The following is a 26,709-nucleotide window of genomic DNA, read 5'->3' on the forward strand; positions in this document are numbered from 1 at the left end:
CCTTTTCTTTTGTATAGGTTTGCATCCTCCCTAATTCTTATGTAAATAGTGCTAACGACAAATATAATCACTACCAAGTGTTCAATCCACAGCGAACAATTTTATCATCCAGTAGTTAAAGCCATTTCATCCCTAATTGTCCAGCCAAAAGAAGAAAGCCATGTAAACTCTCATTTGTGGAAACTACTGTTGATAGTCAGCTCTCCACAAGTTAAAAAAAACTGGTATTTATTCAGTGTTCAGCCCTAACTGTATGCCCTTTAGCAACTGCTTCAGTACCCAAACGATTATTTATCTGAAAACTGATTTTAGAAAAGCTCCCAATAACTAAAGAGCAAAAATATTTAATAGTACACAAGTGATAAAAGCAAAATATTGCAACAAGTTTTATAATTTTTGATTGCTTTTTTGGAGCACCATCCCTAACAACTGCCAAAAGAAATGAGATTCCACATTCTAATTTTCAAATCAGCGGGAAGGATGGCATATTCCTTTCTTTTTCAAATAGGCTATACATAAAGCTATGTTATTGTCTACTGTATCTACTGTGTCTACTTTGAGGAAAGTTAAAACAAGAAAAAAGAAACAAGTGAAAATTGTTTCAATTCTATTTATTTATTTATTTTTGAGTCAGAGTCTCACTCTGTCACCCAGGTTGGAGTGCAGTGGTGCGATTTCAGCTCACTGCAACCTCTGCCTCCCGGGTTCAAGCAATTCTTGAGCCTCAGCCTCCCATGTAGCTGGGATTAAAGGCGTGTGCCACTACACCCAGCTAATTTTTTTTTTTGGTATTTTTAATAGAGACATAGAGACAGGGTTTCACCATGTTGACCAGGCTGGCCTCGAACTCCTGACCTCAAGTGATCGACCCGCCTCGGCCTCCCACAGTGCTGGGATTACAGGCATGTGCCATCATGCCTGGCCTGCTTCAATTCTTTTAGAAAACATGCTTTTAAAAATACCTCTTAATGAAAAAATGAAGTTTCTTCCCCTCGAGAGATTCTATGGACTTTTAATCTACAGCCAGAGCAGAGATTTCAAATCCTTTCAAGTTAACAAACACTCAAAGAAGGTCAAACCTAGAACATCTGTGTATTTCTGGGAACAAAAAAACTCCCTATTTCTCTGCCTAGGTCACCTGTAGAGTAAAGAACTTTTACTCTGTATTTTGTGCCCAAGTTCAGTGGCTCTTCACAGCCTGGCATACCTGTCAGCCTCATTAGTGGCAGGGGTCCCCTCCTGCTCTCCACAGATACTGCAAGCCTTCTTACAGGCTGTGGCTGCCCTCAGCCTTTACAGGAGCCTTTTTCCAGTTTTATTCCTTTGCAACATTATGTTTTTCTTCTCTTGCTGTATTTAGATAACAATGTAGTTTCCTCAACTGTAACACTGGAATAATACCTACTCTAAATACACCACACAGCTATTATGAATAAATAATATCACAACTACATTAAACTACCTTTGCAAACTTTAATGTGCCAGCAGAACCTTAAGGCTGACAGCAGAGCTCCCAAATGATTAGTAAGTCCTAAATAACCCATAAACATGGCATACTATGAAACAAGAGGAAGAGTTTAAACTCAGGCTTTTACTGATTACATTTTTCCTTTTAAAAGTACAAAACTTAACATGAGAAATCCAAGAAAACTGTAATATATTCAAGCAAGTATAGGACTGAAAAAAGCTTCCAGATATCATCTTTTCTATGAGGAGTTTATTTGAAACTACTGGACAAAGTATAAATAAATTGGTTCATTTTGGTTTTTGTTCTCATCTTTGTTTGGAATTCCTCAACTTCTCTTGAGCCTACTTGTCCTACATAAGGACACTATTTGAATTAGAAGTTGCATTCCAGAAATTTGGAATCAGCCACTCTGTACCATTTCAGGGGACAAGCTTTCTTCCTTGCCACCAGGAAACCTTTCCCAGACTACATGGGAAGGGTGGGGCTGCTTTTGATTAGACATGAGTGAACAAGCAGTTGTCTTTAAAAAAAAAAAAAAAAAAAGTCATAGCAATTTAAAAACATTAATTGGCCAGGTGCGGTGGCTCACACCTGTAATCATAGCACTTTGGGAGGCTGAGGCAGGTAGATCACTTGAGTCCAGGAGTTTGAGACCAGCCTGGGTAAGATGGAGAAATCCTGTCTCTACAAAAAATACAAAAATTAGCTGGGTGCGGTGGTGCGTGCCTGTAATCCCAGCTACTCAGGAGGCTGCAGCAGGAGGGTTGCTTAACCCCAGGAGGCAGAGGTTGCAGTAAGCCCAGATTGTGCCACTGCACTCCAGCCTCGGCAACAGAGTGAAAACCTTCTCTCAAAAAAAAAAATATTAATTATGAGTTCATGGCTAAAAGCATGAATCTTGTCACATTATGAACATAGATGTTGAATAATACAATGGGTCATCAGGGGGTCTGGGAGCCACTGTTTGAGAACGGTTACTTTGGACAGGGGTTTGAACTGGACATGGGGATGAGGGGGCAGTGGTGTTGGATGGATGAGGGGAGGGCAGAGTAGACTGGTTAGGTTAATCCACACTCCCATCACCCATGACCTTAAAGGTCATGGTCCTTACTCTGGCCCCTCATTACCTGGCCTCTGCCCATTTCTTTCCTCCCTCCTGCTTGCCTCCTATTCTGCACTTACTTCGGTCTGATAATTCATTTACTTTCATTCAGCAAACATTGACTAGCCACCTATTGTGTGCCAGGCTTTGGTATAGGTTTTGGAGGCTCTGCTCCCCCTCCCCTGCCTATGGAACTGACTTGCCCTAGAGCTCTTGTGCCTGTCATTTCCTCTTCTTCAGCCACTCCTCCCCAGAATCTCTGTTTGGCAATCTTTCTCTCGTCCTTTAGGTTTCAGCTGCAATACACTCTAAGGGGCCAGTCCCTTTCTGACCTCACAAGGAAAAATTATCTCTTTATTATTCTTCATCTCAGTGGCCATTTGTTTAATTCAGAGCAATGACTTTTGGTAATAATCTAATCATTTATGTATTTGTGTGCTGTCTGCCTTTCCTGGTAGTATGGTGGATTCTGTTAGAGCAGAATCTTTGTCTGTCCTGCTCTTCTTGCACAGGGATTTTCAAAGAGTCTCATTGTTGAATCTTCATGGCAGCTTAGTAAATATTGTTACATGAATAAATATCCTAAACAAGTCCTTCTAAACATGGTCCTGTTGGTCCTGCTGGACCATGTTTAGAATGAATGTTTAGAATCTTAAATACTATCCTGGAAGGGAAGAGGGGAAAGAGAAGAGAAAAAAGAGGGAAGAGCAAAGGAATGAAAAAGAAGAGAAGATTGATTTTGAAGACAAAGAGAAAAAGGTGGGAAAAGTGAAGAGAGGGAAGATGAAAGGAGGAAAAGGAGAAGGAGGAGGGAGGCAGTACCCGTTACAACAGTGGTTCTCAAAGTGTAGCTCTCAAATTATCGTCAACTGAGAACTTGCTAGAAATGTAAACTTACTGGCCTCAACACAGACCTAGGAATCAGAAATGCTGGGGATGGAGCTCAATAATGGAGCCCTCTGCATTTTAATAGGCCCTCCAGTACTAGTTCATGAGAAGGAGCTATTCAAATTCTGAACAAAGTCTCAGATTATACTCTAAACCCTGTACTTGATATCATTTTACATTCAGGAGAGTTAATGAGATCTTGGTTTTAAATTTTTTTAAATAAATTTTACTGAACTCTTTGCTTATAAGAAAACTACATAGATGACTTAGAAGAACAATTTTAGAATGTATTATTTAAGTGAATTGGTGACCTTTATAATATATAATATGCATATTTTGATATATATAACTCATTAAAAATTAAGTAAGATCGCACCACTGCATTCCAGCCTGGGTGACAGAGTGAGACTCCATCTCAAAAAAAAAAAAATAATAATAACTGAATACTTAAGCAAAAAGGATCAATATGTAGCAAACTTAATACATGTTAGATATAAGGCCAGTTTGATACCTTTCCTCCTAGGAGGTACTTTTGTTATGCAAATCTCACTCCAGGCTTCCCCCCAGGTATTTATTAGAAGAAAGCATAGCAATCAGGGAAATGTGTCAGTTAAAAACAACTACATTTTCTTAATCCAGTCTATCATTGTTGGACATAACAACGAGAACACATGGACACAGGAAGGGGAACATCACACTCTGGGGACTGTTGTGGGGTGGGGGGAGGGGGGAGGGATAGCACTGGGAGATATACCTAATGCTAGATGACGAGTTGGTGGGTGCAGCGCACCAGCATGGCACATGTATACATATGTAACTTACCTGCACATTGCGCACATGTACCATAAAACCTAAAGTATAATAATAATAATATAATAATAAAAGAAAAAAAAATTCAGTAAAATGTTCCCAGTAGCTGTTAAAAAAAAAAAAAAAAAAAAAAAAAAAAAAAAACAACTACAAGACGGCAAATCCTTTTCTGAGTTTTACTTAGAACCGGCTCAATAGTAAATTCTGGCAAAAGCGAATACAATTTTAACCTGCAGCAGGTGTGATACATTAAAATGTAGAGGAATGTTATTTTGATAAGGAGTTTAAAGCCAAAAACCATGACCATCCTATTTTGTGTTTAGAGAGACAGTCTGAAATACTTATTTTTCAAGGAATTTTTCTAGCTAAACTTCCTAGATCATAGGTCTCCAGGAAAATGGAAATAATAGAAGCATTAGGAGAGGGCGGTTGTAAGGATTAAATGAGAAGGTGCATGTCATATATATAGTACAGTTCCTGTCTAAAGGGCTCAATAAATATTAAGTTCCATGATTATTAGTAATAATAATATTCTATGAATAACATTAAAATAAATAATGAATGCTGAGCACTCGGTAAAATTAGAGAATGACAAAGTTCATGACTGAGAACTCGTCTTTCTGAGAACATCCAAATGACCATAAATTATCATTGCTTCCAATCTCGTACCTAAAATCATACCCAAGAAACTCTTCAGTAGATCAACACCCAAAGACATTTAACAGCTGCTCAGTCTGTTGGACCAGCCAAGATTTTTTTAAAATACCGCAAGGGAGGGGTGGGAGTGCCGGTTACGTCTCTAACAGCAGGCTCCACTGTCTCTCTAGAACACATCTCTAAGGCTTCCTGGTATTTTTTTCCCCCACACCCATTTATCAGCCTCTTCGCCTCCCCTACTTTTTATTTTGTTTTAATTTGAAGGAAATGGGCTTTACATAGCTTTTGTTATAGCTTTGTAACTACAAACAGCCAAACAACTTATAACCAGATGTGAGTGCAAGTGAGCCACTCTTCCACCCAGGCACTTCTGCTGCATCTTCTTTCACACCACAGTTCCTGCCACCCCACCCTTGGAAGGGAGTCTACTCCCAGATGAACCCAGTTGAGGCAGTAATGCTTGCAATGGGGCAGTCTGTATGGGTGTAGCTGCTGTACACTATGGATTTAGGAGCTAGCAAACATTTATTACCAAACCCTAGGATAGCAGACAAATAAAGCATGGCTTATGATAACATTGGCTTTAAAGAAAAGGAAAACAAAAACAGTCACCCACAGAAGTTATGGGTGGAGGGAATAGGCTGCATATATCCTGAATTAAGTGTGCAATCTCAATAAAGTTATCAAATTCAGGAAATTCAAAATGGATATACTTAAATCCGCAGTCTATTTCAATTTTGTCAATGATCTCAATAATATCCTTTTTTTGCTTGTTTTCTCTCTAGATCCAGCCCCAAGGATCCTGTATTGCATCTAGTTGTCAGTGTCTTAATCTTCTTTTTAAATTTTTTAAATTATTTATTTTATAGAGATGGGATCTCCCCACATTGCCCAGGCTAGTCTCAAACTCCTGGGCTCATGTGATCCTCCTGCCTCGGCCTCCCAAAGTGCTAGGATTACAGGTGTGAGCCACTGCATCCAGCCTCTTAATATTCTTTAATGCGGAACAATTCCTCAGTCTTTTAAAATGACCATTCTGACATTGGCCTTTTCAAATGTACAGGTTGGTTATTGCCATAGCATCTTTCTCCATCTGAATTTATCTGATGTCCTTGTGATTAGATTTAGGTTGTATATCCCCAACAACACTTCCTCCTTTTTTTCTGCTTTAGTGTTTTGCTTAACAGGCTGATTATTCAGTTATTCTCCAATGGATTGCAAACCTGATTGCACATTAGAACCACTCTGGCAGATTTTCACACAATAGGTGCTGAGGTCCTACCTCAGTAAATCCTGATATAGGTCTGAGGTGGAATCTTAGAATGTGTATCTTTCAAAAGCTTCCCATGTGATTCTGATATATGTATAACCAATGGTAAGCACCACAAGCTTCCCCTCTCAATCAGCATGTCCTGGCTTCTCTTTTGATCTCATTTTGCTTTCCCATTGCCATTCTCTCTCCCCACTGCATCAACTCTCATCTAGGGTAGAACTCGTCTGCCCAGGGAGACCAATGTGGCAGAGAAATACTGTCAGGTTAAAGGGCCCATTTCAATGCATGTGTTCTGTTCGTGGTTGTATTTTATGTGCATATGATTATACAGTCATCCCCCAGTATGGGGGTGGATTGACTCCAGGACCCTTATGTATAACCAAATCTCCACATACTCAAGTAAAATAGTTGGCCTTGCAAAACCTGCATATACAAAAGTTGGTCCTCTGTATACCTGAGTTTCAAATTCCAGCAATAATGTATTTTTCATTTGCATTTGGTTGAAAGAAAGCCCCGTATAAATGGACCTGCACAGTTCAAAACCATGTTGTTCAAGGGTTAACTATATGTTCGCAAAATAGCAACATGGTGTTTTTGTGCACAAAATGGAAAACAATGCAAATCGCCTATCACTAAAAGAAAACGAAAGAGATAAAAATCCTTGAGATTTTCAGGCTGGTGGGGTCCAGTGAATTGTAGACCATCTTTATGCTATTGGCACATGGTGGTCCATTTTAACTGGCAAATTAAGAAAACTGTAGTCCATGTTAGAATTAGGCTTGAATGATGCTAATTATAAATTAAGGTCTTTTGAAACGTATCCTCCCCACAATATGTTATTCCCCAAGTGGCCTTTTTTGTAGCATCAGCAGTCTCAGAGTCTGTTTATATTGTATCCATTCACACTAGTCAATCTAGGAGTCATGATGAGTGATCAGAGGATGGTTTGCTTTTTCTGCCCCACTACTTCTTTGCCCTCCTTCCTCCAGGCATTTGCCTCAGTGAAGGGGAATTTTTTCCCATCTTTAGTTCTGGCTACAGAACAGTGGTAGCAGCGGGGTGTCTCCCCTGCATACTTTAAGTGACCCAATATAGGAGGTTATCCCAGACTTGCAGGGGGTGGAGTTTTCTGCATTTGCAGGGGTGGGGTGTTTTCTGCATTTGCCTCCTCATTTATCTGGAGACTCACACTGGGCTGTGATCTCTTTGAAGGCCAAATAGAAGGAAACACAAAACTGTGAAAGCCCAGACCAGTACCACAATGGCTATTCATGAACTGAGGAAATGCAATCCGTCTCCCAGGCCGGAGCGAGGGTGAGTGGGCAGGGAAAGATTTAGAGATATTTAGCAGTGGCAGAACCAGCCAGTAACATTTCTAATGCATGTTCTGCATTTTATCCCTTTCAAAGTGTTTTCACATAATATGTTGACTCATCTGGTTTTTACCACCCTGTGAAGAAGGCAAGGTAGGAATGATGAAGCAGGAACAAGGAGAAGCTAGTATTAATAGCTAAAACTATTGAATATTTATCATGTGTAGCCAGTGTTCTTGTTTGTTTTTTGTTTGTTTGTTTTGAAACAGGGTCTCATTCTGTCATCCAGGCTGGAGTGCAGGGGCATGATCACAGCTCACTGCAGCCCTGGCCTCCTGGGCTCAAAGGATCCTTCTGCCTTAGCCTCCCCAGTAGCTGGGATCACAATCACGCACCACCATGTCTGGGTAGTTTTTTATTTTTTCTTGTAGAGACAGGGTTTTGCCCTGTTGCCCAGGCTGGTCTCAAACTCCTGGGCTTGAGTGATCTGCTCGCCTCGGCCTCCCAGAGTGCTGGAATTACAGGTGTAAACCACTGCATCAGGCCTAGCCAGTATTCAAAAACATTTTACTTAATCAGAATTTAATCCTGTCTTATGAGGCAGAGTGAGTACCCATAATTATCCTTATGTTAAAGAAGAAATGAGTGGGACTTGAGTAACTAGTAGATATCAGCACTAGGATTTAAGCCAGGTTTCTCTGACACAGAGCCCCAGCTTCTGATTTATTAGGTCTAGAATAGGGTCCAAGTGGTTGCATTTCTAATAAGTTCTGGGACTAGGGTCCGTACTTGGAGAACAATTGATCAAAGTATTTCCTGACTCATACCATAGACAAGTTTCCTGTTCTACCGATTTTGTCCTTGTGAAGACACGCAATCCACATAATACTATTTATAAAGGTGACAATAACAACAACGGCAGCTAACATTAATTAAACACTATTTTACTATCGTTCAGGCACTACTCTAGGCCTATGATATGTGTTAATTCATTTACTGCTCAGGGTTGGGGGCTAGAAGAGAGAGAGCACCACAGAGTTTTGAGGTCAAGTACCAGCCCAAGTATACAAACTTCCAAAGTCAGACCCCTCACACTGGCAGGTAAGGATGTGAGAAGAGAGAGAGAGAAAAGGAGAAGGGCAGGGAATACTCTGATCCTCAATAGCCAACATAGGATAATCTTGCAGTAGCATTAGAGAAGAGTGATTGCTAGATTTCAAATCATGTCCTCCTTGGCATTTACCTTTATTATCAGGCACACTATGTAAGAGAATATGTGACTAGATGTTTAGGGGAGTGTGTGGGGTGTGTGTGTGTGTGTGTGTGTGTGTGTGTACCCTTCTTGCTCTGTTATTCCCTAGTCATTTAATCTTGGGCAATTTCATCTTTAAGTTTCAGCTGGGTATCTATAAAACAGAGATAGTGGTGGTGGTGGTGGTGATGATGATGATGATGATGATGATAATGATAATGATGATACTATGGTAGATTGTTTAATGGTCACAGATTCCTCCTACTCAATATGCACGCTCCTTTACAATGTGACTTTGCAGCTCTTCCCATCAAGAGATGGAATCTATTTCTACACTCCCTGAATCTAGCCTGGTTTGAGAGTTGCTTTGATCAATAGAATATGGCAGAAGTGATGTTGCATGGTTCCAGAGCCTGGGCTGCAAAAGGCTTGTAGCTTCCACCTTTGACTTCTGGTGAGGCTGCCCTAAACCAACATGAAAAGGAAGCTGGTGTAGCCTACTGGCGGATAAGAGGCCATGTGGAGGAGAACCTAGACTCCCCAGCCTACACCCAGCACTGACAGCTAGTCATGCAAGTGAACCCTAACCCTAACCCATCAGTCATCACAAACCAGATGCTGTCTGATAAGGAAAACAATGGACACGTAGAGATTTTATTTTTACACAATTCCAAGTAATTAAGTCAAATGATTTTACTCCTTTCTTATACTTTTCTAGGCATCCTCTGTCGAGACAGAGTACCTTTTGAAATTACTTTCAAAGGACAGGCAATTTATATTCCAAGTGACTCATTTTTACTTTTCAAAGTATCTAACCACAGCTGTTTATAATGGACTGTTATAAAGTTAAAGCTCTTGCTAAATCAAATAACAACCTCGCAGGGATGCCCAGTCTAAGGCATTAGAGTCATGAGAGCTGCAATTGTAGAAACTGTCTTTTGAAAGAGCATAGCTTTTACACATTAGCTTACCAGGACATAGTTAAAACTTTGCTTAAGCTTCAAGAAAAAAACTGGAACATGACATAGTTGGATGCATAACCATTCTGATGCCCTACCTGGGAGCTCATATAAACACTACAGTGAATCTCACTCTAGAAAAAGGCTACATGATCCAAAGCTGCAAGCCCAGGTCTGGGGCTGGATCACGTGAGCTCTGTAACACAGTGCTGGGTTGGCCCACTGGGTATTGTGTCTGCAGAGCTCTGGAACTGGTTGTCCCAGACTCTTGACTGCAGCAGAGCCTACCTACCCCTTGGACTTCTCTCTGTGTTTCACAATGGTTAAAGCTAGGCAAAAATGGGAGACTGTTCTTTTTGCTAAAAGACAACCCTTTAGTGTTCAGGCAGATAAATGTTTATAATAGTTTTTATTCAATATTTTTCTTATTTGACACACTTAATTTTTTTTCTGTACCGTTACGTATATTTAAGCTATGATATAAATAAAATCTCTTGTAAACTGATGTTAGAATGGAAGTTTTGGCTAGGCACATTCAGCCACAATGAGGAGGTGCTACTCCAAGAAACATTCATTTTCAAAAGTAAGCGATGATACTATTCAGCCACGAAAAAGGATGAAATCATGTCTTTCGCATCAACATGGATGCAACTGGAGGCCATTATCTTAAGTGAACTAAGTCACACATAAACACTGAATGTTCTAAGTGAGAGCTAAATAATGTGTACACATGGACATAGAATGTGGATTGGTAGACAATGAAAACTCAGGATGAGGGGGTTGGAAGAGGGTGGATAATGAGAAATTACTTAGTGGGTACAATGTATGTTATTTGGGTGATGGATACCCCCAAAACCCTGACTTTGCCACTATGCAATCTATGCATGTAAGAAAATTACTACTGTAATTGTAACTTTAACTGAATTTAAACAAAATTTTTTAAAAAGTTTAGTTTAAAAAAAGTAAGTGGTGAATCTCTCACTCATGTCAGTGGTTGAAAGGGTTTGAGAGCTGGAGATTTAGGGAGAGCACAGTGCCAGTTGATGATGGTATCCTTAAGTCATAATACTCTTGCTTCCATTTCCTGTCTTCCTTTCCCATTTTCCACGCCCAGACAGATCTGAAACCATAATTATCAGGCTAGGAGAGGTGGGTGAAAAGCTTGGTGGAGAGTGAGAGAATTTGGACATGTTTCCCTTTCCCTGCTTTAAGCCCAAACTGGGTGGGGTGATGGAAGAGGAGAAGCTAACATTTGAGTCAAATTTAGAGTTCATGTTATTTCCTGGAGTTGGTATTTTTGTTAATGAACTGAGAGTAAGTATTGAGTTTTAAAGTGATATAAAGAGTGTCCAGAAAAGTAATGGGGCTTTTCTAACTTCTATTCAGAAGTGAAGGAAGAACTAGGTCACAGGAAAGATTTATAGTAAAGGCGAAGTAGAGACAAAAATAAAGTCCCATGAGTTATTCAATGTACTGGCTATATTTGTTTTGTGATCAATAATGAAACATGTGCTCACCAGCCGGGAACCATATGCAATGTGAAATTCTGCACAATGCAAAAGATACCAGAATGCTAAAAATGGATGTGAAGTCATATGACTTCTATAAATGATTTGGGTTGTTTATTAGGAAAAAGCTGAAGTCTGCCAGTGGAACCTTAGCTTTTTTGATGTGCTATAATTACACGTATTGCCTAAATGGTGGACTAAAACTCTGCAAGGAAAGCAAAACCAAAGAGATGAACACCTGAAGCAGAATCACTATTTGAACAGACTCCTGTGATGGTGCCACCCTGCTTCTCAGTCATTTGACTAATGTCACCTTGTGGAGGTGATTCAAGGGTATTGATGTGGAAGTGGTATGTGACTTTTATCTTTCACTGTGCTCCTGAATCAATAACAGTGATTCTTGAATCTGCCATTGCTTTAGACTCTCTCCCTTCCTTTAGAGCATAAATAATTATGACATATACGCAGGGTTGCCTGCAGGGCACTGATTTCAATTTCTATTTTCTGGTTTCAGGACATGTGTAACACCGTGAACTCTGACTTTGGTTCAGAAAATATGGCCAACATACAGTTATGCCATGGCAGCCTAATTATCTGCATCTCATAAAGATATAGAAATTTTGAGTCAATTTCAAAGATTTTCATTATGCAAAATGCTTTCCTGTACAATTAGCAGCCAGGACACAGAGTGAGAGTGCCTAATCCCCTACTGCAGCAGTGGCATTTTTAGCAAAGCAAGTCTTTTCAAGCAATGAGCCTCAGGAGACGTGCACAGACCACACTCCACACATCCCCTCCTTTTACCTCTTCAGTGGTGCTGGAGAAGGGCTGAGTAGTCGACAAAACCCATGATGTGTCTGTAATTCCAGTCACGTGCAGATTGGGATGCTGCCTCTCGCTGCTGTTTTGGCTGTAGTTTTCTGCAGCATTTCTGATGAAGGCCTCTGTGGTATTCCTAATAAGGCGTTCCAGGCTATCTGGAACTGCATTAAAGGTAGTGGGAATCTGGGGTGGAGCCATGTTTCTAGTGCTCCTCACTGAAACTTCTGCTCCCAGGCCAGCTGAGGTAAAGAAAAGATAGTTGCAAAGATTATTCTCATGTTTTATGAATTCTTCACATAAAATCAATTTTACTTAGCAAAAGAGGGCCTCTTCAATAATGGGCATGTGGATAAGCTTCAGTTATATGAAAAAGCAAATATACTTTGAGTGTGTGACAATGTTCATTTGTCCTGTCCAATTCACCCATCCTTTATCCATCTGTCAATTTTATAATCTGGAAGGAAAGTTGTAGAAACCGTGCTACCAAAGAAAAACCCAGCGCTGTGTAGAAAAGAGAATTAAACCTATTCTATGAGAATTTAGGGGGGTCACTGAATTGGCTTCAGGGGAATCCATGAGTCTCCAAAAACTGTGCAAAATTCTATGTATATGTGGATGTATACTTTTCTTCTGTGGGGTACTGTCATAGCTTTTATCAGCTTCTCAAAGCGGGTGTTAAACAAAATACCCGGTTGAGAATCACCATTAATGACTTGCCTAACTTCACCACAAAGATTGACAATTCCTTGGAAAGTAATGACACTTCGTTAGCCACAGTGCAAACTGTTTCTAATCCAACTGTGTGAGTTACAAATGATGAGACTGTTGTATTTTCTAAGCTATCTATCTTCTGGAAGAACAGAGAATTGACTTATAATTTATGAGCTGGTGGGATTAATTTATAGCTTTGTTTTGCAAGGCTGAATTGCCCATATTAAAAAAAACATACTGGTTCATGAATTAGGTTCACTTAGCCATAATTTTAAAATGTGCTCTCCATCTCCTGGGGATCTTGCTAATGTGCAAATTCTGATGCACTAGAGATGGTCAGAGCCAGCCTTTCTAACAAGCTCTCAGGTGATGCTGATGTCGCTGGTTTTTGGGCTGCACTGTGTAGCAAGACCCTAGAGCACACTTGAAGCACTGATAAGTTCTGTAAATTATGGTTTGAGATGGCATGTTTAGATGTTTCCATCAACTCCATAGTGCACTAGAGTTTTATGGGATAGAAAACCCCACAAAACCTTGTATAATCGGATAACCGTGCCTTTGAAGAGTTTCTGGCTAAAAGACTGGGAGAGCGAGGATTTTATTTTTAACTACTCATTTACTGGTTATTTATTCAAACAACTGTTTATTAAACAACTACTATCTGCCAGGTGAGGTCTCCTAAATAAGCTATTTATCGTCCTATTTTCCCTGTTCTGGTCTGCCTTACTTAGCCCTCTTTTGAGTCTCATTCCTTTCCATTCCAATTTCAAGTGATTAGTGCATTTCACATGATAATGTATGTAAAGAGGAGGGAGATGAGGGCACAAAAAGAAGATTAAGCTGGAAAAGGTATTTTTATAATTTATCAAGATATAAATATCAGCAGTTCTTCTGAAAGTTAATAAAATAACCTTGGCTATAAAGCATCCTTTCCTTGAGATACAAAGGGTTGTGCAAAGTACCCTGTACATAAGGTTGATGGATTTAGCAAATAAAAATAATTTTAGATAAATAGCCAACTAAGTTTTGGTATAATTCAGTATATTTAGTGTATCCCAAATATACAATAATACAAAGATGATAACATACTATGTATTAGTAACATACTAAAGATTATTTGTTACTTATCTGATATTCAAATGTAACCGAGTGCTGTGTATATTATCTGGCAATCCTACTTGTACATCTACTAGATCTCAGCTTTGATTGATTTTTGGACATTCCCCTTAGTTTCTGTTTGTGTTTGCCTTTCTAAATCTTGTGCCACTATTACTGCCTTTGTGCCCAGGTTAGCCACTCTGGACATAGATCAGATTTATTCATCCTTGGGGTGTTTTCTACATGACAAACTCAATTATACTATTAGTGAGATTCCTTTACAACAAACTCCAAGAAACAATCTTAATTCTGCAGTCTTGCTTAAGTTAGGTGTTTGAACGTTCCCTTAAGTAGACGTTTGTCTATTGTAGGGATGTGAACATTTCTGCATATGGAGATTAGCATTTTGGTTGTTTTGAGCTTTGGTCGATCCTGATCCTCTGAGTTGACTGCTACATATGACAATTTTAGCTCTTAGACCCTCAAAAAAAAAAACATTTTGACCGTGGGGTTAGGACAAAAACAAGCTTCTAAATATCTAGCGTGTAATTACATGTCTTAGTATGTCAACCTATGCTTACTCTTCTTCACTAAAGAGCTGTTGGTAAGTTTTTATCCTAAGAACTTTTTAAAAAATTAGTCAGCTTACATAATTCAGTGGATAAAACTGGACTTTCCCAAAAATAGATAATTTTTCAAAACACTCTTGAAATTTCTCTGCAAATAACATAGGTTATTACCATTGCACGTAGCTTTGGACTATCTTATGGAAAAAATTTCAGTCTTATGTCATTATCTTTAATTAAACTTCTAAATATATTTTTAAAGCATCCCGTACCAAACAAGTTCATTTTCCATTTTAGACCACCACCTTTTTTCCAAAGAAAGAAACTACAGAATATTCAGGTCCAGTACCCTTTCATTTTGTGTCTGTGTTTTTAACTTGTGCTATTTAAGAAGCAAGAAAGAAGATTTAGTCTTAACATTCAACTTCCAAGTTTTGTCAAATTTAGAGCAGTGGTTTGCAAACTTTGTAGCCATCAGAATCATATTGGGAGCTTGTTAGAATATTGAAGCCTTGGTCCTCCCCTTGGAAACTGTTATTTAGCAGACTTGGTGTGGGACCTGAAACCTGCTTTTATAACAAGTTTCTCAGGTGATTCCTAATATACATGTACGTATATGGTTTTAGTCATATACATAATATGAACCAAAAAGAAATTTGAATCATTTCTTATGTGGTTACTGAAGGATTATAAAATGGATGGGAAGAAAGAAAATCCATTATAGAAATATATAAGATGATTAAGGTTTTTTTTTTTTTTTTTTTATCTCCTGAACTCTTTGTTGAAACAGGTGCTGTGAAATTTTATTTGAAATAGTAGATCTTTGGCTATTTTGTTATCCATGAATTCTTTGGGTGTTCTTAAAAAATGTATATATGTTTCACAGTTCATGAAATAGCAAGATGTTTTGACAAATGCAAGGAAAACTTCTTATACAATGGAACAATATGTGAAAGCTATTTTTGAAAGCTTTATTGTGCCATTGTTACCACATTGTTTCCCTACTATAACACAATTTCTCCCAGAACACAATTCAAGGTAAAGTCGACCGTTCTTGATCAATCTAAAAAGTTTTAGCATTTAAGTTGCATAAAGCTCTTTTTAGAGGGTACTATCACCTTACAAAGTGATTTGTAATGACTGCATAATATCAAGACCATCTTTCAAATTCAGTTTTAAAAGAGCAATGTCTATTTTATCTCATAAATTCATCTATGGCTCAGAAATAATAATAGAAAAAATTTTTTTATAAAGATAATAAAGATAATATTTTGTGTAAGTTTCCCTTCTTTAAATGATACAAATAACTTTTAAGCATGTCGAAGACAAAATAACTGGAATGAAACTCATTTTTGGAATAGAAGATTTTAACTATACTGGTACTTTCTATTCTGTAGGAAGATGCCAAATATAATGTGCCTTTTTAACAGTGAGCAAATCATCTGGAAAAAAGATACCAAATGAAACAGGAGATACTTTAGAAAAGGATGATATCTATCTAATCTATCTATCTATCTATCTATCTATCTATCTACCTACCTACCTACCTAATCTATCTAGTTGGCTGTTTGTATCTGCGGGTTCCTCTTCGGTGTGTGTGTGCATTAAATAAGATTTGACCGGAATAGATGGGAATGATAATGGACTAAATAATTATTGGAAATGGTTAAAAGAATAATTAACATTTCAGAAAATATAATTAGTGAAATAAAGAGTACACCTAAAATACAAATCTAAATTACTTTTAAAAGACCCATGATTAGAAAGTAAAATTAATAAATGGAAATTGATACAAGACATAGCATAGTACAACATTAAAGTATAGCACAGGGAAAAAATTAGATTAAAAAAATAATTGAAAGGCTAACTAAATCAAAGAAATATGTTTCAATAGCCAACTATTACTCAACAATTCTACTATGCATAGCATTATGAAGATGTGCCTGTTTTACCTGATACCCTATGTTTTCTTTAGGAGAAAAGACTGAAAGAGTAGGGTGGAAGGAAGGCATCCTGGGTGGAGAAGGAAGAATGGCTCCAAAGTTCAGGGCTATCAGGCTATAGGAGAGAGGTGTTGAACCAGAGACTAAACAGAGTCAGGGAAAGCGGAGCTGGAAAGGGGGTGAATAACTTGGCGTGCGCAGGACTGACTTGTCCATTAGACACAATAGGCACAGTGATTAGGGCCCATGATAATTTTAGGGCAACACAATGATTTAATTTGTTTGAAAATAAAAAAGAAACTTTATAGTCAAAGAAAATGTTTTAACTTTTTCATAGATTAGGAAAAATGACAATTTTAGGTTACATAAAAATCTATTATTTTACTTTTCTTTTTTTCAGCAGAGGAAAGGGACCACAGAGGCAAAAGAACCCAGGGCCCATGAAAGTCATACATAGCCCTGCGTGTGCCCTGATAAGTTCAGTGACATGTCACAGGCTGAATATGGTTGGGGAACGCTGGACGCTATACCTGCTATCTTCAATGATCATATAAATCGTATATCAATAAGCATTGATAACATTATTTTCAGACATTATGTTTAAAAATGGTCCACTACAAGGCCCATGTTGTTACAATGATGCAAGAAGAAAAACCCTAAAATGACTGTGACAGCCAATTTAGTCCAAGTAGGGTTTGTATACACAAAAGGCACTTTCTGTTTTGTTTTGTTTTTCCCCACAAGCTCTTTGTATTCACAAGTACTTCTGCCAGCCATTAAAGCCAACAACTTCTACGAAAACTTTTTTCCTAAGGGTGTATATGATTGCTTATCTTTTACAATGTTCACACATTTTATTCCCTCTCCCAAATCACTACAACTAAACAATTACTTTAACCAGCAGTTATATCAAGCCTGCCAACAATATGGTTTAGTTCATCAGCAAAATCTCTTTTAGGGATTTTACCGGCTCAGCCATATCAGGGACACTTGAAAATTTGCCTACAAATATTTGCCTGCTTTCCAGGGCTGCCCTTGGAATTAAAAAAGAAAATTCCTGCCCTCAGATAAAAGTGAGATTTGAATGAATGAATCTGAATTGAGTGGTGAATAAATGAATAAATGCTGATTTGTTGGCTGACATTCTATATTCGGTGTTACTTTCTTCACAGAATGAAATGTCTGAGTGAAAAATAACAATTTTAGACAATTGACTAGATTTTTATAAATGTAAGGAGACTTGACATTCCTTCGAAAAGTTATCTAAACCATGGATGGAGTTCTGCACCCTTCACCTGAAAGTTCTGGAATGACACAGACATGGCCTATCTGCCAACGGATTTGCGTGAATGTTTTTGAAACCAGTTTTGAGTTTATAATGTTTTAATTTCCCCCTGGCAAGGAATATTTGCTTAGATCTACTAGCAAACCAATAATTTCCTTTGGGTAAATTTCCCTGTTTCCGTACAGATATGAACGGAAATTTTCCCCATCTGATAGATTCATAAAACTTCAATAATTGGGCCACTGTAAGCTTTGTTGTCTGCTTGGGGCCAGTACTATTTCTTGCTGGAATAGATGCAACTGTAACTTCTTTTTCTTTTAGAGATTGCGTCTTGCTGTATTGCCCAGGCTGGTCTTGAACTCCTGGCATCAAGCAATCCTCCCACCTTGGCCTCCCAGAGTGCTGGGGTTATAGGCATGAGCCACTGTGCCTGGTCAACTGTAACATTTGATTGCTTGGTGAGTTTAAGAATTACACTTGGATTGCACAGAAGACAAAAGCAATAATTCATGATGCCATACACTAACTATTCATGGCATTCCTGAAAGTAGTCCTTAAAGCTTTATTATTCCTTTTTCCTTTACTGTTCTGATAGTAAACACTTTGCACAAAGTTGAAACATTTATTAATTTAGTCAGGAAGAAGTAGTTAGTAATAATGGTGATAGCTAAACTATTAATACGATAAACTCTTGTGTGCCCCCAAAAGACTGTTTAAAAATATGCAACTTTAAAATTACCCTTGAAATATTTTTTTAAAGAATGAGTGCGTACTCCTCAGCAAATGTAAAAGAACATAAATCACAACAAACTGTCTCTCAGACCACAGTGCAATCAAATTAAAACTCAGGATTAAAAAACTCACTCAAAACCGCACAACTACATGGTAACTAAACAACCTGCTCCTGAATGACTACTGGGTAAATAACAAAATGAAGGCAGAAATAAAGATGTTCTTAACGTACAGAATCTCCGGGACACATTTAAAGCAGCATACAGAGGGAAATTTATAGCACTAAATGCCCACAAGAGAAAGCATGAAAGATCTAAAATTGACAACCTAACATCACAATTAAAAGAACTAGAGAAACAACAGCAAACCAATTCAAAAGCTAGCAGAAGGTAAGAAATAACTAAGATCAGAGCAGAACTGAAAGAGATAGAGACACAAAAAACCCTTCAAAATATCAATGAATCCAGGAGCTGTTATTTTGAAAAGATCAACAAACTAGATAAGACTGCTAGCTAGACTAATAAAGAAGAAAACAGAGAAGAATCAAATAGATGCAATAAAAAATGATAAAGGCGATATCACCACCAATCCCACAGAAATACAAACTACCATCAGAGAATATTATAAACACCTCTATGCAAATAAAACAGAAAATCTAGAAGAAAGGGATACATTCCTGGACTCATAATTTGTCCAAGACTAAACCAGGAAGAAGTGGAATCTCTGAATAGACCAATAACAGGTTCTGAAATTGAGGCAATAATTAATAGCCTACTAACCAAAAAAAGTCCAGGACCAGATGGATTCACAGCCGAATTCTACCAGAGGTACAAAGAGGAGCTTGTACCATTCCTTCTGAAACTATTCCAATCAACACAAAAAGAGGGAATTCCCATCCTGATACCAAAGCCTGGCAGAGACACAACAAAAAAAAGAGAATTTTAGACCAATATCCCTGATGAACATCGATGCAAAAATCCTCAATAAATTACTGGCAAACTGAATCCAGCAGCATATCAAAAAGCTTATCCACCACAACCAAGTCAGCTTCATCCCTGGGATGCAAGGCTGGTTCAACATATGCAAATCAATAAATGTAATCCATCAAATAAACAGAACCAACAACAAAAACCACATGATTATCTCAATAGATGCACAAAAGGCCTTCGACAAAATCCAACAGCCCTTCATGCTAAAAACTCTCAATAAACTAGGTACTGATGGAACAGATCTCAAAATAATAAGAGCTATTTATGACAAGCCCACAGCCAATATCATACTGAATGGGCAAAAACTGGAAGCATTCCCTTTGAAAACTGGCACAAGACAAGGATGCCCTCTCTCACCACTCCTATTCAACATAGTGTTGGGAGTTCTGGACAGGGCAATCAGGCAAGAGAAAGAAATAAAGGGTATTCGATTAGGAAAAGAGGAAGTCAAATTGTCCCTGTTTGCAGATGACATGATTGTATATTTAGAAAACCCCATAGTCTCAGCTTTGGGCTGAAATTTTGGATCTCCTTAAGCTGTTAAGTAACTTCAGCAAAGTCTCAGGATACAAAATAAATGTGCAAAAATCACAAGCATTACTACACACCAATAACAGACAAACAGAGAGCCAAATCATGAATGAACTCCCATTCACAATTGCTTCAAAGAGAATAAAATACCTAGGAATCCAACTTACAAGGGATGTGAAGGACCTCTTCAAGAAGAACTACAAACCACTGCTCAATGAAATAAAAGAGGACACAAACACATGGAAGAACATTCCATGCTCATGGATAGGAAGAATCAATATCATGAAAATGACCATACTGCCCAAGGTAATTTATAGATTCAATGCCATCCCCATCAAGCTACCAATGACTTTCTTCACAGAATTGGAAAAAACTACTTTAAAGTTCATATGGAACCAAAAAAGAGCCTGCATCGCCAAGTCAATCCTAAGCCAAAAGAACAAAGCTGGAGGCATCACGCTACCTGACTTCAAACTATACTACAAGTCTACAGTAACCAAAACAGCATGGTACTGGTACCAAAACAGAGATATAGACCAATGGAACAGAATAGAGCCCTCAGAAATAATGCCACACATCTACAACCATCTGATCTTTGACAAACCTGACAAAAACAAGAAATGGGGAAAGGATTCCCTATTTAATAAATGGTGCTGGGAAAACTGGCTAGCCATATGTAGAAAGCTGAAACTGGATCCCTTCCTTACACCTTATACAAAAATTCATTCAAGATGGATTAAAGACTTAAATGTTAGACCTAAAACCACAAAAACCCTAGAAGAAAACCTAGGCAATACCATTCAGGACACAGGCATGGGCAAACACTTCATGTCTAAAACAGCAAAAGCAATGGCAACAAAAGCCAGAATTGACAAATGGGATCTAATTAAACTAAAGAGCTTCTGCACAGCAGAAGAAACTACCATCAGAGTGAACAGGCAACCTACAGAATGGGAGAAAATTTTTGCAATCTACCCATCTGACAAATGTCTAATATCCAGAATCTACAAAGAACTTAAACAAATTTACAAGAAACAAACAAACAACCCCATCAAAAAGTGGGCAAAGGATATGAACAGACACTTCTCAAAAGAAGACATTTATGTAGCCAACAGACACAGGAAAAAATGCTTATCATCACTGGTCATCAGAGAAATGCAAATCAAAACCACAATGGGATACCATCTCATGGCAGTTAGAATGGCAATCATTAAAAAGTCAGGAAACAACAGATACTGGAGAGGATATGGAGAAATAGGAACACTTACACTGTTGGTGGGAGTGTAAACTAGTTCAACCATTGTGGAAGACAGTGTGGTGATTCCTCAAGGATCTAGAACTAGAAATACCATTTGACCCAGTAATCCCATTCCTGGGTATATACCCAAAGGATTATAAATCATGCTACTATAAAGACACATGCACACGTATGTTTATTGTGGCACTATTCACAATAGCAAAGACTTGGAACCAACCCAAATGTCCATCAATGATAGACTGGATTAAGAAAATGTGGCACATATATACCATGGAATACTATTGCAGCCATAAAAAATGATGAGTTCATGTCCTTTGCAGGGACATGGATGAAGCTGGAAACCATCATTCTCAGCAAACTAGCACAAGGACAGAAAACCAAACACCGCATGTACCACTCATAGGTGGGAATTGAACAATGACAACACTTGGACATAGGGCAGGGGGCATCACACACTGGGGCTTGTCGGCGGGTGGGGGACTGGGGGAGGGATAGCACTGGGAGAAATGCCTAGTGTAAATGACGAGTTGATGAGTGCAGCACACCAACATGGCTCATGTATATCTATGTAACAAACCTGCACGTTGTGCACATGTACCCTAGAACTTAAAGTATAATTAAAAAAAAAAAAAAGGAATGAGTGCTTAATGTGACATACTGGCAAGGACATATATTGGAAAGGAAAGTACTTTCTTCTCTCTACATTCTATTGTAATGACCTATTTATTTACTTATCTGATTTCTCCACTACTCTAAGGAATAAGATGTATTTAATGATTTTCAACCTTGGCTGCACATCAGAATCACCTAGGAAGTACTTTAAAAATACAATACCTGATTTAGTCAGCTTAGAGGATAAAGCTCAGGTTTGGTACTCCAGTATTAGTTAAAAGCTGCCATGTGAGTCTAATATGCAGCTTGGGTTAAAAATCACTTGTGGAGGGTACCTTAGTACTAGCACAGGGTACCTTAGTGCTAGCACAAGCTCTGGCACATAGTAGGTGTTAAATAAATACTACCTGGAAACTTGAATACAATCATTAATGTGTCTTTTATGAAACAAATATGAAACATGTGGCTTAGATTTTTACCTTCATAGGTCTGCTTTCTTTTACAGAAGAACACACAAAAAAATTCACATCCCATAGATGAACAACACGTGTATTTGTGCTGCTGTAGATTATAATACTTAGTTATCAACTTAAACAATGATTTGGAATCACTCATTGCAAACATATGAATGCAATTCGGTTAATTTTTCACAGTAGCTACTCTAGCAAGTCAGTGAGCTCTCATGATATAGGTCTCCAAGTATCATTCGTAATGTTTTATCAAGGCTGGGCATGGTGATTCATGCCTGTAATCCCAGTATTTCAGGAGGCTGAGGTAGGAGGATCACTTGAGCCCGAGAGTTGGAGGCTACATTGAGCTATGATCACACCATGGCTCTCCTGCCTGGGCAACAGAGCAAGACTTTGTTTCTAAAAACAAAAACCAAAGAAAAAACAAAAACAAAAACAAAAAACCCCATCATGGCATATTTAAGATGGAGCAGAAAAATGTATCTGTTAGCTTATAATTGTGTTAAAGCAAAAGTATGTGTTATACTTATGTGTACTCAAATTTCAGGGTGTTTTTGTACCACAATTGTGCAAATTTTAACTTCTGCTTTTTCTAGAAATTAATTTCTTTCCCCAACACATATTATCAGGCATTTTTTGAATATAGCATTGTTCAGTGGTTAATTGCAAATGGCTTATTCTAGTTACCTTATTTTTGAAGTCTATTACTAGACATATTTGCATGAGGGCCATAGGAGGTAGTTTTTCTATGAATTATCTTTTATCTTGAATAACTCACCACTGAGTCCATATCTACTTTTCTTTAAAGTTCCAACTAAGTAATCTTATGTTAAATAAGGTTTGATTGGGGTTTGGGGATGAATCTCACTTCTTGTGTAAAACAGTAAAAATGGAACAGTTATAATGTTTCTATATTATTTAGGAGAGGCCTTGATAGATGAACCACAGGAAATGTATTGTACAAATTGGTGCTATATGCTGAATATTTTCTGATAAAGTTGAATTTTCAAATAGGTTTTTTATCTTATTCTCATAGGCAGAAATGATATAAGAACAGAAACTATAACTCTCAACTTTTATTGTAGCAAAGCATACCACTTATTGTAGAAAAGCATAACACATTCAACTGGCATCTAGTTAAATGCTTGTTTTAACTTACAGAATAAATAAGTGAGAAAAAATTGTCCAAAGATTACCATGGTGGAAAGACTAATATAAGCCTCAAAAATCAACACCTAAGGAAAAGACTTAACAATACAGTGGATGCTGATCTCCATATTGGATTATGGATCAAAATTTTCTGGTGATTAATAAATATCAAGTATTATGCACAAATCCAGATTTCCTGAAACAGAATCTTGGAGGTGGTTGTAGAGGAAAAAATGGTGGGAAAGAATCCTGGGAATGTGTATTTTTTTAATTTTTATTTTTAGTTTCGGGGTACATGTGCAGGGTGTGCAGATTTGTTACATAGGTAAACGTGTGCCGTGGTGCTTTGTTGCACCTATCAACCCATCACCTAGAAATTAAGCCCAGGATGCATTAGCTACGGGAATGTGTATTTTTAGTAAGCCCTCCCTTTTCTACCCCAGGTGATTCTTATGCAAGCCATGGGGCAAGTCTGAGGTCAAGCATTTGGGAACCTCTGGTATAGTGAAATGTACACTGAACAAAGAGTTAAAAAACTTAGGCTCTAATCATAGATATGCTGCTAATTTATCTGGGACAATTTACTTAACCCTGACAAATTTGTCTTCTTAGTGAGGTGCTTCATTTCTTGATAACTTTTCCCATGCTTTGTAAGGTTCATTGGTACCTAATATATTGTGATTCATCAGTTTTATCTTTCATGACTTCCTAAAGCAAACCTCTAATAGAAGAGTAAATACAGAATTTCATGATTAACTTCAAGAGAAGATTAAACTGCCTATATATTCCACAAGCAAAAATTCCTAGCTCAGGACTGAACTGTGTCCTGCACCAGGAGCTTGCACATGTGTATAACATGTTTTTTACATGTGTCCATTATCTGGGTTATATCCATTAATGGTCAATAAATTAGAAAAATCTGTGGCTGCCCATTGATTCTTAACATTTCAAAAGTGTGTTACCTCCAAAAGATATCTATCCCTAAACAGCAATACAAGAGATTTGCAAAAACACAACTATCTTCCAGTCTTATCAAGCACCATTCTGATGTTCTAATAATTTATTATAATCAGCAAATAGAAGTGTCTGTCAATAAAATCTAATAATTTCCTGATTACTGACTTTAGTCATTACATATATGTGCTGTGTATATGCCTACATCCATATTCCTACATCTAACAGTGCTTAACTGGCAGAGAAGAGAGGCTCATGAAATAGTTGTTGAATTAATAAAAGAAGCAAGACAAGAAGGGAAGGAAGAAAAAGCAATAGAAAAATTTGGGCTTATTTTAATGAGGGTCATGAAGTTTTCCATCATTGGGCACGGCACCATCCACCTCCATTAGCTTATGAATCTTCCATAGGAAATACCTTGGGGCATGTGGACTTCCCTTAAATGTAAAACAAACAAACAAACAAACAAAACTCCAAGATAATTTAGTAGAAAGACTTTCAGGATTCATTCTGAAAGGAATAGCTCACCTTTTTTTAAACAGAGGCTTTCATTGACCAGTTTTCCCTCCTTGTTGACATCTATTTTCATCCAGCTATGGAAGTATTTCCTGGCCTTCTTGACCACTACTCTGGAGCCTTGTTTCTGGAGAAAGAGAGAGGCATTTTCCACCTCAAGGAAGCCTTCCTGATCATAGCAGGTCCATCGGGGTGCCTGGGAACAGCAATCCAAGATGGCTGAGCGGGAGGGGCCGCGAGAGGAGTTGGAGATGGCCAAGCACAGTGCAGATTTAACATGAAGGAGCTTTTCATCCTCAGTCCACATCCACTGCTGGTTCTGGATGGTCCTATTGCATGAGCCCACGACCACTTTCTCATTTTTGAAAAGACACTGTTGTTTCTGGACATGGACAATCTGAAACCCTTCTGGAAGATGAAAAGCTCATAAAGCACTATGTAGCAAATTATGAGGCCCATTAGAAAACGGAAGAACCCACCCACAAATGAGCTAAATAAAATCACTAGTTTTACTTATATTTTGTTATTGCTATCATTTCAAGTGAATATTCTCATATTCAACACATGTGATTTAAAATTCCAAAGCTGACGATGTAAAATGTCAATATGTTACACTTAACTCCCCATCTTTTTTTTTTTTTAGATTTTCACATGCTTTAGGGGAAAAAAACACACCTCTTATTGGAAAATGAAAGGAAGCTTGGAAAGAAACAAAACCATCCAAAGTATATAGTATATTTTAGCCCAATTAGTTAGATATGCTGAAGTTATGAAACACTTAGCTCCCTTTTTAACTATTTGACATATTCGATATAAGCTTCCTCCCTTACCTTAAAAAAGTAACCCCTTTTCCAGTCTTTAAATTCACATTGCAGTAAGTATTTATATACAAATTTCATAGTTTGAATAACAATTTTTTAAAATTGCATACATTTATCAAAAAATAAAACAAATTTTCCCACTTCTCCAAGCACAACCTCCTGGCTAATTGCAGCCAATGAAAGTATTGATTATCACAAACTAAATTTCCTTTAGTCGTGGAGAGGAGAATTTCTCTATTTTATGACAATATCTACAGTTTTCTCTCAAATACGAATAGATTTTCTAAAAATCATCATGTTCCAACGTAAGAAAATTAAACATCAAATTGCTAAACATCAGTATTAAAGAGCAAGATACTCTGGCTCAGAAACCATTTTCAATGAGGTTTTACTTAAATTGCCCAGCTCGCTCATGAAAATGTTCAGCCCTCCCAAATGACAACTTCCAAATAAAACACACTACATTTCCTCACCCCCTTTAATCATATTCCTTCAATTTTCTTTCTTCAACAGAAAAGAAAAGAAAACTATAACCGGGTTGGAAAAAGGCTTGGGGAAAGCCACAGACTGTTATATAATAATACAAACTTTTCCTCGGGGTTCTTTATGCTCTGCTCTAAATGTGTCATTTCACATTTCGGGGCTGCCCGAAGCATTTGGAGGATGAGAGGAGAGCATTTATTTTCTTTTGGAGAGAAATCTCAACAGTATGGGCATAGCTGGCTCCTTTCATTCCCGCTTTTCATCGTCTTTGGCTAAACTGCCATGGAGACCTGGCCCCTTCTACCTTATTTCAGACACTTTTCAAAGACCAGAGACTCCTTGGCTAGATCTAGAAGAAATGCCTCAGGAAACTGAGGCAGACCCACTCACCTGAGTTCCTGAAGATCAAGCAGGTAAGAATCACCATGTAAAATTCAGCCTCCATTTTCCACTTAGCAACTGTTCATGCTTCGCTTGGGGGAAAAAAAAATTCTCCCAGATAAGAGAAGCAAAGACTAGGAAGGAAATGTGCCTTCATG

The 26,709-nt window shown here is 37.9% G+C and overlaps 1 protein-coding gene across 1 annotated transcript in view; it reads right to left on the minus strand.

Moving 5' to 3' along the window:
- The window catches only part of PTPRB (protein tyrosine phosphatase receptor type B), a 117,306-nt gene extending 90,643 nt beyond the window's left edge, over window positions 1-26,663 (minus strand). Inside the window, exons 1-3 of the mRNA XM_054445024.2 lie at window positions 26,561-26,663; window positions 24,879-25,274; window positions 12,035-12,291 (exon numbers count right to left, since the gene is read on the minus strand). Of these exons, the coding sequence (XP_054300999.1) occupies window positions 12,035-12,291; window positions 24,879-25,274; window positions 26,561-26,615 (708 nt within the window). The 5' untranslated portion in view covers window positions 26,616-26,663. The remainder of the gene's footprint in view (window positions 1-12,034; window positions 12,292-24,878; window positions 25,275-26,560) is intronic.
- Between the last annotated feature and the right edge of the window lie 46 nt (window positions 26,664-26,709).

Source organism: Pongo pygmaeus, chromosome 10 (assembly GCF_028885625.2).
Source record: "Pongo pygmaeus isolate AG05252 chromosome 10, NHGRI_mPonPyg2-v2.0_pri, whole genome shotgun sequence".
Classification (NCBI taxonomy): domain Eukaryota; kingdom Metazoa; phylum Chordata; class Mammalia; order Primates; family Hominidae; genus Pongo; species Pongo pygmaeus.